The 13470-nt window shown below is 34.4% G+C and overlaps 1 protein-coding gene across 6 annotated transcripts in view; it reads left to right on the forward strand.

Moving 5' to 3' along the window:
* The window catches only part of LOC101339706 (disintegrin and metalloproteinase domain-containing protein 5-like), a 230572-nt gene that overhangs the window by 103123 nt on the left and 113979 nt on the right, over window positions 1-13470 (forward strand). For all 6 annotated transcript variants that reach the window (XM_073798647.1, XM_073798649.1, XM_033848743.2 and 3 more), the window contains exons 14-16: window positions 39-234; window positions 10076-10166; window positions 10796-11015. In XM_073798647.1, the coding sequence (XP_073654748.1) occupies window positions 39-234; window positions 10076-10166; window positions 10796-11015 (507 nt within the window). The remainder of the gene's footprint in view (window positions 1-38; window positions 235-10075; window positions 10167-10795; window positions 11016-13470) is intronic.

The following is a 13470-nucleotide window of genomic DNA, read 5'->3' on the forward strand; positions in this document are numbered from 1 at the left end:
ATATGTGAGTTTTTTCTTATGTTTCTTTTCTCTTCCAGATAAAACCAGTTAATACACTTTGTAGGCGATCAGTTGATGAATGTGATTTTGACGAATTCTGTGATGGGACTAATGCACACTGTGTGCCTGACACTTACGCACGTGATGGACAGAGTTGTGATTCGGGCAACTCCTTCTGTTATAAGGGACGATGTCGGTCGTTTACCAGACAGTGCAGAAAATTAATTGGAGGAGGTAATGACCACTATTTTCTTCTTAGTTCCTAAATCCTGATGATCCCAAGCTCTGTTATTTAATGCTATAAAACAAAAATGTAAGTGTAATTTTAAAATAAGTGTATCCTATTTGTAGGCCTAATGTATATTAGTGTTAAAGGAAGTAAAGTTTTTTTGATTCTGAGAAAAAACTTCTGAATTTATAAGGAATCCTTATTTGCACAAGGGAGAGACCTCAAGTGGAAATGCATCTTCTTGGAAGATTATATTGACAAAATAATTAAGTAATAGTCAACCTAAGAAAGAAATAGAGAATTTTATTCAAGCCAATCTGAGGATTATAACCCAGGAGATAGTCTTCCAAAAAGCTCTGAGAACTGTTCTGCCCATTAGAGGTCAAGGCACAGTTATATATGTTTTCAAGACAAAGGGTTATACATGAAAGTAACATACTGACAGTATACATAGTCCAGATCTGCATGTAGAAGACAAGTAGTGGTTCATCGTAAACCCTTACAGGATTGAGAAAGGAATGTTATCTCCTAAGGAGTTATCTTGCTGATGCCAGGAGAACATTGCTCTTTTTGTTTTGACACATAAAGCAATGTGAGTGCAAAACGAAGTTACGTCAGGGTTTCTCCACCTCAGCACTGTGAGTATCTTAGGCCTGGCAGTTCTTTCTGTGAGGGGGTGTGGGATCCTGTGTACTTTAGCATTTTTAGCAGCACCCATGACCTTTTCCTTCCAGACACAACGCCTGCAGGCCTTTGTGGTTTTCACAGCTGGGGTGGAACTGATGCTGGCTTCTAGAGGGTGGAAGTCCGGGTTGCTACTAAATATCCTACCATGCACAAAACAGCCCCTATAAGAAGGAATTATCTGACCCCAAATATAAGGACTTACCAGATGCCATCTCATTAATTGCTTTCTGGCTGTTTTGTATTTCCACTGAGAGAAAATATTTGCAAATCGTACATCTGATAAGAAATTAATATCCAGAATATATAGAAAAGTCCTAAAACTCAGCAACAGAAAACAAACAGCCCGATTCAAAAACAGGCAAATGATGTGAATAGATATTTCTCTAAAGAAGACATGCAGATGGCCAATAAGCACATGAAAAGAAGCTCAACATCACTAATCATTAGGGAAATGCACATCAAAACTATGAGATACCACCTCACGCCCATTAGGATGGCTGCTGTCAAAAAAAACAGAACACAGCAAATGATGAGGATGAGGAAAAATTGCAACAGTTGTGCACTGTGGGTGGGAACGTTAAATGGCATCACCACTATTGTGTGTATGGAGATTGCTCAGATTATTAAAAATAGAATTACCATATGACCCAGCAATTCCTCTTCTGGGTATACCCAAAAGAATTGAAGGCAGTGTCTGGAAGAGATATTTATGCACTCATGTTCATAGCAGCATTATTCACAATAGCTAAAACTTGGAAGCAACCCAAATGTCCATCAATGGATGAATGGATAAAGCAAACTGCTGTGTATATACACAATGGAATATTATTTAGTCTTAAAAAGGATGGAAATTTTGCAACAAAGTACAACATGGAGGAACCTTGAGGACATTATGCTAAATGAAGTAAGCCAGTTACAAAAAGACAAATGCTGTATCATCCACTGAAATGAGGTACTTAGTAATCAATATCACAGATACAGAAAGTAGAATGGTGGTAGCTGGGGCTTGGGGAAGGGAAGAATGGAGAGTTGTTATTCAATAGGTATAAAATTTCCATTTTAGAAGATAAAAAGAGTTATGGAGATGGATGGTAGTGATGGTTGCACAACAGTGTGAATGTACAACGAACCACTGAACTGAACACTTAAAAATAATTGGTAAACTTTATGTGTATTTTAACACAATAAAAATTGTAGAAAACAAAACCCAATTTATTTGATATATAGTACCTACCTCTTTTAAAATTTCTTTAAAATAATCCAGCTCCATATTTTTTAAAGCTTCATTGCATAATTTCCTTACTCTGAAGCCCATTAGCAATTAGTGTTTTACCATTTTATCATCATATTTTGTATAGTTAGATCTAAATCTTTAATTTCTTGAAGCTTGGGAACTATTTCCTCCCATCCTCTGCTTTCATGAGCATCTAAAATAGAATTCATAGGTAGTAAATATATGTGGATTTTTTTTAAGCGGGGGGACAAAAAGGAAGGATCCCTTCTGCCAACACAGTGCTGATGTCACTCACTTCCGCACTTCATATATGGCAAGTCTAGTGATCATCAACTTCTTCAGCTTTTGTTTGTCTGGAGAGATTTTGTCTCTCCTTTATTTTATTTTATTTTATTTTTTCCCGGTACGCGGGCCTCTCACTGTTGTGGCCTCTCCCGCTACGGAGCACAGGCTCCCGATGCGCAGGCTCAGCCGCCACGGCTCATGGGCGCAGCTGCTCCGCGGCATGTGGGATCCTCCCGGCCCGGGGCACGAACCCGTGTCCCCTGCATCGGCAGGCGGACTCTCAACTACTGCGCCACCAGGGAAGCCCCTCTCCTTAATTTTTTAATTGAAGTATAGTTGATATACGGTAATAATAGATGTTACAGGTGTACAATATAGCAATTCACACTTTTTAAGTTTATACTACTTTTATAGTTACCATAAAATATTGGCTATATTCCCCACGTTGTACAATATATCCTTGTAGCTTATTTTATACCTAATTTATACCTCTTAACCTCCTACCCCTATATTGACCCTGTCCCCTTGCCTGTCCCCCTGGTAACCACTAGTTTGTTTTCTGTATCTGTGAGTCTGCTTCTTTTCTGTTATATTCACTACTTTGATATATTTTTTAGATTCCACATATAAGTGATATCATACAGTATTTGTCTTTCTCTGACTTATTTCAGTTAACAGTGACCTCCAAGTGCATCCAAGTTGTTGCAAATGGCAAAACTTCATTCATTTTTATGTGTGAGTAGTATTCCAGTGTGTGTGTGTGTGTGTGTACTCGAACACCACGTCTTCTTTATCCATTCATCTGTTGATGGACACTTTGGTTGCTTCGACAATTGTAAATAGTGCTTCTGTGAACATTGGGAGGCATGTGTCTTTTTGAATTAATGTTTTTGTGGGGGTTTTTTTGGATATATATCCAGGAGTGGAAATGCTGGGTCATATGGTAGTTCTACTTTTAGTTTTTTAGGACTTCCATACTGTTTCCCGTGGTGGCTACCCCAGTGTACTTTCCCACCAATAGTGTACGATGGTTCCCTTTTCTTCACATCCTCCCCAACAGTTGTTATTCATTTTCTTTTTGATGATAGCCATTCTGACCAGTGTGAGGTGATGCTGTAGTTTTGATTTGCATTTCCCTCATGATTAGCGATGTTGACCATCTTTTCGTGCACTTGATGGCCATCTGCATTTCTTTTTTGGGAAAATTTCTATTCAGTTCTTCTGCCCATTTTTTAATCGGGTTGTTTGTTTGTTTGTTTGTTTGTTTTAATGTTGAGTTGTCTGAGCTTTTTATATATGTAGGATATTAACCCCTTATCTGTCATATCATTTGAAAATGTTTTCTCCCAGTCTGTCGGTTGTGTTTTCATTCTGTTTATGGTTTCCTTTGCTGTGCAAAATCTTTTAAGTTTAATTAGGTCCCATTTGTTTATGTTTGCTTTTATCTCCTTTGTTTTAGGAGATGAATCAAAAAAAAATATTCCTGCGATTTATATCAAATAGTGTTCTCCCCCTGTTTTCCTCTAGGAGTTTTTTGGTATCTGTTATACATATATATTTTATTTACAGTCATCCATTGCTGAAGACTTAAATTGTTTATATATTTTGGATATTGTGAATAAAGCTGCAATGAACATGGAAGTGCAGATATCTCTTTGAGATCCTTATTTCAATTTCTTTTGATGTGTACCCAGAAGTGGGTTTGCTGCATCATGTGGTAGTTCTATTTTTAAGATTTTGAGGAATCTCATAGTGGCTTCACCAATTCACATTCCCCCTAACAGTATACAAGTTTTCCCTTTTCTCAACATCCTTGTCAACACTTGTTATCTTTTTGATAATAGCAAAAGTAAAAGGTGTGACGTGATGTCTCACTGTGATTTTGATTTTGATTTTCCTGGTAATTCATAATGTTGAGCACCTTTTCATGTACTTATTGGTCACTTGCATGTCTTCTATGGAAAATATCTATCCAGAGCCTTTGTGCATTTTCGAATCTTTGTTGTTGTTATGGAGTTGTAAGAGTTCTCTATGTGCTTTGGATATGAATGCCTTATCACATATATGATTTTCAAATATTCTCCCCTTCTGTAGGTTTCTTTTTATTTTATTACTTGTTTCTTTTGCTATGCAGTAGCTTTTTAGTTTGATGTAGTCTCACTTATTTTTGCTTTTGTTGCTTCTGCTTTTGGTGTCACATTCAGTAAATTGCTGCTGCCAAGATAAATGTCAAGGAGCTCTTTCCCTGTTTCCTCCTAGAAGTTTTACTGTTTCATGTCTTATGTTTGAGTCTTTAGTCCATTTCAAGTTCATTTTTCTGAGCAGTGTAAGATAGAGGTCCAATTGCATTCTTCTGCATGTGGTTATGCAGTTTTCCCAACAGCATTAATTGAGTAGACTCTCCTTTCCCTATTGAGTTTCTTGGCTCCCTTGTCAAATCTTAGTGGACTGTGTGTAGGGGATTATTTATGGGCTCTCAACTATGTTCCATTGTTCTATGTGTCTATTTTTGTGGCAATACCATATTGTTTTGATTACTAAAACTTTTAGTGTAATTTGAAATCAAGAAGTGTGAAGCCCCTGGATCCTTATTTTTCTTTCTCAGGATTGCTTTGGCTATATGGGGTCTTTTATGGCTCCACAAAAATGATAGGATTGTTTTTTCTATTTCTGTTGAAAAATGCCATTGGAATTTTGATAGGGATTGCATTGAATCTATAGACAGCTTTGTGTAATACAGACATTTAAATAATATTAATTCTTCCAATACATGATAATGGGATATATTCCCATTTGTTTGTGTCTTCTTCAATTTCTTTCATCAAAACCTTGTTTTCAGTGGACAGATATTTCACCTCCTTGGTTAAATTTATTCCTAAGTATTTTATTCTTTCAAATCCTTTTGTAAATTGGATTGGTTTCTTTGTTTCTTTTTCTTTTTCAAATGTTTAGTTATTAGTGGGCAGAAATGCAACTGTCTCATATATGTTTTGTATCCTGTAACTTAAACAAATTTGTTTATTCTAAGAATTTTTTTGTAGAGTCTTAGGATTTTCTGTATATAAGATCATATCATCTGCAAACAAGGGCAATTTTATTTCTTCCTTTCTGATTTGGATGCTTTTCAATTTTTGTCTTTCCGAATTGCTCTAGCTATGACTTCCAGTGCTATGTTGAGTAGGACTGGTGAGAATGGGCCCTGTTGTCTTTTTCCTGATCATGGAAGAAAAGTTTTCAACCTTTCACCACTGAGTATGACGTTGGCTGTGAGTTTGTCATATATGGCCTTTGTTGTGTTGCAGTATGTTCCTTCCAGTTCCAATTTGTTGAGAGTTTTTACCATGAGAGGATGTTGTATTATGTCAAATGCCTTTTATGCATTTATTGAGATGATCATATAATTTTATCTTTCGTTCTATTAATGTGACATATCACATTTATTGATTTCCATTCGTTGAACCAACCTTGCATCCCAGAGATAAATCCCACTTGATCATGGTGAATTATTATTTTAATGTGATATTGAATTTGGTTTGCTAATATTTCTGAGAAATTTAGCATCTGTATTTATTGGGGTTATTTGGGTTACTGGTCTGTAATTTTCTGTATTTATTGGGGTTATTGTGTTATTGGTCTGTAGTATCCTTACACTTTGGTTTTCGTAGCAGGATAATGCTGGCCCCATAAATTGAGTTTGCAGGTGTTTCCTTCTCTTCAATCTTTTGGAAGAGTTTGAGAAGGATGGACATTCATTCTTCTTTAAATGTTTGATATTCACCTGTGAAACCACCTGGCCCTGGGCTTTTCTGTGTTGGAAGTTTTTTGAACCTCCTTATTTGTAATTAGTCTGTTCAGATTTTCTATTTCTTCATGTTTCAGTCTTGGTAGTTTGTATGTATTTGAAGATTTTATCCATTTTTTCTAGATTGTCCAGTTTGTTGGTTTATAATTGTTGACAGTAGTCTCTCAAGATCCTTTGTACTCTGTGGTACCAGTTGTAATATTTTCTCTTTAAATTCTCATTTATTTGAGCCCTCTCTTTTTTCTGATTTAGTCTAGCTAAAGTTTTGTCAAATCTTTCTTTTCAAAAAACTAGCTCTTCATTTCTTTCTATTATTTTCTGGTCTCTATTTCATTTATTTCTGCTCTGATGTTTGTTATTTCCTTCCTTCTGCTAACATTTGCCTTAGTTTGTTATTTTTCTACTTCCTTGTTAAGTAAAGTGAGGTTCTTTATTTGAGATCCTTATTTTTCCTTAATGTACCATTTGTTGTTGTAAGCTTTCTTCTTAGAACTGCTTTTGTAGCATCCCAGAGATTTTCATATGTTATATTTTTGTTTGTTTTAAGATATTTCTTGATTTCTTGTTTGATTTCTTCTTTGACCCACTGGTTGTGCAGGAACATATTGTTTAATATCCACATATTTGTTAATTTTCCAGCTTTACTTCTCTTATTGATTTCTAGTTTTATACCTTTGTGGTCAGAAAATATAATTACTATGATGTCAGTCTTCTTAAATTTGCTAAGCCTTGTTTTGTGACCTAACACTGCTCTATACTGGAGAATGTACCATGTGTGCTTGAGAAGAATGTGAATTCTGCTGCTGTTGGATGGAATCTTCTGAATATGTTTGTCAGATCCCTTTGGTTTAATGTATGGTTCATGTCCAACGTTTATTTGTTGATTTTCTGTCTGAATGAACTATCCATTGTTGAAAGTGGTGTGTTGAGTTCCCCTACTATTATTGTATTTTTGTCTATTTCTCCCTTCATATCTGTTAGTATTTGTTTAATATAGTTAGGTGCTCCATTGTTGAGTGCATATATATTTATGATTGTTATATCTTCTTGATGAATTGACCTCTTTATCATTACATAATGGCCATCTTGGTCTCTTGTTTCTATTTTTGCCTAAGTCTATTTTGTCTGATGTAAATATAGCTACCTTTGCTCTCTTTTGGCTTCCACTTGCATGGAATATATTTTACCATGTCTTACTTTTGACATTCTGTGTGTCCTTAATACTCTACTGAGTCTCTTGTAGGCCGCATAATAGGGTCTTTTTTTTTTTTTCTATCCAGCCACCGTATGTCTTTTGACTGGAGAATTCAGTTCATTAATGTTTAAAGAATTACTGTTACTTAACAGTCAACTAATGCCATCTTATTTGTTGTTTTCTGGGTGTTTTGTGTTTTGTAACTCTATTTTTCTTTTATTCTTTTCTTTTTACCTTCCTTTGTAAATTAATGATTTTCTATAGTGGTATACTTTGATTCCCTTCTGTTTATCTTTTCTGTATCTACTTTAAGTGTTTGCTTTGTGGTTACCATGAGGCTCACATAAAACATATGATAATTTATCTTTGATCACATTAAAAACTCTATCCTTTTATCCCCTTTCATATTTTCGATGTCACCACTTACATTTTTTTAAAATTGAGGTATAATTGAAATATGATATTATATTAATATCAGTTGTGCAACATAGTGATTCAATACTTTTAAATATTGCAAAATGATCATAATAAGTGTTGTTAACATCTGTCGCCATGTATAGTTACAAACAATTTTTCTTGTACTGAGAACTACATCTTTTCATATTGTGTACCCACTAAAAGTTGTTGAAGCTATAGCTATTTTTAATACTTTCTTCCTCCAACTTTTATATTAGAATCAAGGAGTTGACACATCACCATATTACAGTATTAGAGCATGCTGAATCTGACTATATGCTTGTTTTTACCAGTATGTTTCACATTTTCATTTGTTTTAATGTTACTAATTAGCATCCCTTTACTTCAGCTTGTAGAACTCTTTTCAACATTTCCTGTAAGACAGGTTTAGTGGTGGTGAATTCCCTCCATTTTTGTTTCTTAGGGAAAGTCTTTATTTCCCCTTCAATTCTGATTAACAGCTTTTCTGGTTAAAACATTCTTGTTTGACAGTTTCTTTCTCTTAGCAGTTTTAATAGATCATCCCATTCTCTCCTGGCCTACAAAGTCTCTACTGAGAAATTTAGATATCCTTATGGGAGTTTCCTTGTATGAGAAAATTTTTTTCTGTTGCTGCTTTTATAATTATCTCATTGTCTTTGGTTTAGACAGTCTTATGATTATGTGCATTGCAAAAGATTACTTTGAGTTGAATTTTGAGGTGATCTATTAGCTTTATAAACTTGGATATCCAAATCCCTCCCAGGCGTGGGACATTATCATCCATTATTTCTTTAAAGAAGCATTCTATCCCTTCCTCACTCTCTTCTCCTTCTGGGACTGCAATGATGTGTTTGTCATTTCTTTGACGGTACCCCATAGGTCAGGTAGGTGTTCTTCGTTCCTTTTCATTCTATTTTTTGTCTCCTCTAATTCAGTAATTTATTTTATTTTATGGAAGTATAGTTTATTTCCAATATTATGTTAGTTTCAGGTATACAATATAGTGATTTTATTTATTTATTTATTCACTCATTCATTTATTTTTGGCTGCACCATGTGGCACGTGTTATCTTAGTTCCCAAGCAGTGATCAAACCCATGCCCTGTGCAGTGAAAGTGCAGAGACCTAGCCACTGGACTGTCAGGGAATTCCTGATTTTATATTTTTATAAATTATACTCCATATAAAGTTATTATAAAATATAGGCTACATTTCCTGTGGTGTATGTTATATTCATATATTTTATTTATTTTTATACCTTGTAGTTTGTAACTGTTAATCCCCTTCCTATAATTTGCCACTCCTAAAATCCTCTCTCAACTGGTAACTAGTTTGTATCTGTGATTCTGCTTCTTTTTTGTTACAGTCATTTGCTTGTTTTATTTATTTAGTTTTTTGATTTCACATGTAAGTGAAAACATACAGTATTTTTCTTTCTCTATATGACTTTCACTAAGCTTAACCATCCAGGTCCATCCATATTGTTGCAAATGACAAAATTTCAGGAGATAGAGTGAAGTTTATAGATCATGTTCTCCAACTATAAAAATCTGTGAAATTGCTAAGGAGAATTCCCTTGTCAATTAAACGTAGCGACAACAAAAGATCTCAGTTCTTATTACATGTGATTAAAATGAGCAACACTGCCTACCTCTAAATCATCAAGTCAAAGTGATGGGGCAGCTTTAAATATCTTCTAATTTTTCATGATCTTAAAATTAGATAGAACTATTTTAAATGGCCAAAGTAGATGAACATTCACATCCTTCCTAATTTTAAAATTCAATAGTTCTTGTTTAGTGATTGTTAGGTTACTAGGGAACACAGCTGAGGACTCTAGTGTGGAATAGGAAGAGTTAAATGAAATGCTCTTTGGGCTTCTTGTCAGTATCGCATTATAAATCCCGTCTCTTTCCTCTTTTTTTTGTAGTAAGAGCAAACTTTATTTTCACATTTGGTAGATAACTAAGGCAGAGCATAAACAGTTTAGAGGAATAGAGAGGCAATGACTGCTTATTTTTCTAATAGTATATAGCCATTTGAGTAATTAATCTTGATCTATCCCCAGCAACTTTTTAATGCGAGGTAGTTATAAACCTTCCTAGGGATAACATTATAATTTCCAGACTGGGTCTGTTATTTCTATCATGATAATTGGAATTGTGTGTTGTAATTTACTTACTTAAGTTTCTTGTTTTCTTTTAGCATCTAGAGGTGCTCCATTTGCTTGTTTTGAGGAAATAAATGCAAGAGGAGATAAATTTGGAAACTGTGGCCGAAATTTTTGTAATTACCCGTATGTATTTAGAAAATTATAATTTTGTTTGGAATGTAGGTTGTATATTGCTAAGATTCTGGAACATATTATGTACAAGCTAAGATGCCATTTTATAACAAGTTTTCTCTTGTTTCATGATCTGAGCTGAACAGTATTACCTATTTCCTACAAACAACATGTTTTCAGTGTCTATAATGTTAGAATAATGACCATAAAAATCACCTGTGTTTATTGATGGGCTGAGGTAGGCATTGTGTTAGTTCCTTTATATTCATTATATATTTATGCTATATATTATAAATATATGTTTATATACATCAAATATTTGTAGTTAGAATTATTTATCCCATTGTACTAATGAAAAAAATCAAAGACCAATGATCATTTGCTCAAATTTCAGAAGCTAATATAGACCAGATCATGGCTGTCAGATTGCAAAAATGATTAATTTTTCCCTTGCTACATTTCTGCACAAAACAAAAAGAGCCACATCATACATGAGTCAGTGTGCTCAAAAAAATTTACTTAGAGAAAATTTTTGAAATGTGGATTTAAGTTAGTAAAATACTTTAAAAATTTAGCTATATCAGCAATCTACATTATTTCTGTAAATAATAAGAAACTTTTCTTCTTCATTATGCTTCTAGCCATGTGTTATGTGGAAAATTAGTTTGTACCTGGCCTCACAAAGCTTTAGTAAGACGCCGAAATTTATCTGTGATTTATACACATGTACGAGATGACCTGTGTACATCAACATTTCTAACCACAGGGAGGACACCTAGAAATACACTGACCACAGTTGAAAACCCTGAAGACAGAGATCAAACATTTGTAGAAGATGGCACTGTGTGTGGTCCTGAAATGGTAATTATAACTAAATATTTTAAGTGTTTTAAAAATTATTTTTTATGCTTGTACTCATTTTGCCAATATACCAACCAATGCATTTTAAAACAGCCTTATTGAGGTATCATTTGCCATAAAATTCACCCATGGTAAGTGTACAATTCATTGCTTTTGATTAATTTATAGAGTTGCACAACCATCACCACCATGCTATCGACCCCCAGATTTCCCTGTTGCCCATATTGAACACCTCACCGCTAAGCAACACCCCTATTATTAACATCTAACAACAGTATGGTACATTTGCTATAATCAATGAAGCAATGTTGATACATTATTTTTAACTGAAGTCCATGCTTCATTCGGATTTCCTTGGCTTTTTACCTAGTGTCCTTTTGCAGGATTCCACTCAGAATACCACAGGACATTTATTAAGCTCCTCTTGACAATTTCTCAGAATTTCCTTGTTTTTGATGGCCTTGACATTTTGGAGTAGAACTGGTTGATATTCTGTAGAATGTCCCTCAATTTGGATTTGTGTAATGTTTTTCTTGTGATTAGATTGGGTTTATGTGTTCTTGGGAGGAAAATGCACAGGTAAAGTGCCCTTTCATCATATCAAGTATATGTGCATGTTGACATTAACCTTGATTACCTGGCTGAGGTAATGTTTCCAGATTTCTCACTGTAAAATTACTCTTTTCCCCCTCTTTCCATTTTGCACTTTATTGAAAAAGTCACTATGTATATACCAGACTTAAAAAGTAGGAAGTTATGTTCCGTCTTATCGAGGGCTCGGGATCTACATACATTTTTTATTGAGGTGTAGTTGATTTATGATATTATAAAAGTTTCACGTATGCAGCAGAGTGATTCAACATTTTTATAGATTATACTCTAAAGTTATTATAAAATATTGGTTATAGTCCCTTTGCTTGTATAATATATACTTGTAGTTTATTTATTTTACATATATTCTTAATCACCTGTGCCTCTCTTTCCCCTCCCCACTTCCCTATCCCCACTGGTAACCACTAGTTTGTTTTCTATACCTGTTTCTGTTTTGTTATGTTCACTCATTTCATATTTTAGATTCCATATATGTGATAATATATAGTATTTGTCTTTCTCTTTCTGACTTATTAAGTGTAATACCCTCAAGGTCCATCCATGTTGTCACAAAAGGCAAAATTTCACTTGTATTTATGGCTGAGTACTACTCTATTGTATATATGTACCACATCTTCTTTATCCATTCATCTGTTGATGGACACTTAGGTTGCTTCTGTATCTTAGCTATCATAAATAATGCTGCTATGAGTACTGGAGTGCATATATCTTTTTGAATTAGTGTTTTCATTTTCTTTGCATGTATATTTAGGTATGGAATTGATGGATTACATGGTAATTCTATTTTTAGTTTTTTGAAGACCCGCCATACTGTTTTCCACAGTGGCTATAGCAAAATACATTCCCACCAACAGTGCACTATGGTTTCCTTTTCTCCACACCCTCTCCAGCATTTATTATTTGTAGACTTTTGATGATAAACATTTGACGGGTGTGAGGTGATAATCTCATTGTGGTTTTGATTTGCATTTCTCTGATCATTAACAATTTTTTACATTTATTTTTTAATTTTAATTTTATGGGAGTATAGTTGATTTACAATGTTGTGTTAATTTCAGGTGTACAGCAAATTGATTCAGTTATACATGTACATATACTCATTCTTTTCTTAGATTCTTTTCTTGTATACGTTTTCCCAGAATCTTGAGTAGAGTTCCCTGTGCTACACTGCAGATCCTTGCTGGTTTTCTATCTTATATATAGTAGTGTGTGTATATTCATCCCAAGCTCCTGACTTATCACTCCCCACCATGTTTCCCCTTTGGTAACCATAAGTTTGGTTTTGATACCTGTAAGTCTGTTTCTGTTTTTCAAATAAGAATTTGTTTCATTTTAAAAATTAGATTAGACATATGAGTGATATCATATGATAGTTATCTTTCTTTGTCTGACTTAGTTCACTTAATATGAAAATTCTCTAGGTCCATCCATGTTGCTGCAGATGGCATTATTTCGTTCCTTTTTATGTCTGAGTAATAGTCCATTGTATATATGTACTACATCTTCTTTATCCATTTTTCTCTAGATGGACATTTAGGTTGCATCCAAATCTTGGCTATTGTAAATAGTGCTGCAGTGAACATTGGGGTACATGTATCCTTTCGGATTATGGTTTTCTCTGGATATATGCCCAGGAATGGGATTGCTGGATCATATGGTAGTTATACTTTTCATTTTTTAAGTAGCTTCCATACTGTTCTCCACAGTGGTTGTACCAATTTACGTTCCCACCAACAGTGTAGGAGGGTTCCCTTTTCTCCACACCATCTCCAGAATTTATTGTTTGTAGACTTTTTGTTGATGGCCATTCTGACCGGTGTGAGGTGATACCTTTTGTAGTTTT

Source organism: Tursiops truncatus, chromosome 21, assembly GCF_011762595.2.
Source record: "Tursiops truncatus isolate mTurTru1 chromosome 21, mTurTru1.mat.Y, whole genome shotgun sequence".
NCBI lineage: Eukaryota > Metazoa > Chordata > Mammalia > Artiodactyla > Delphinidae > Tursiops > Tursiops truncatus.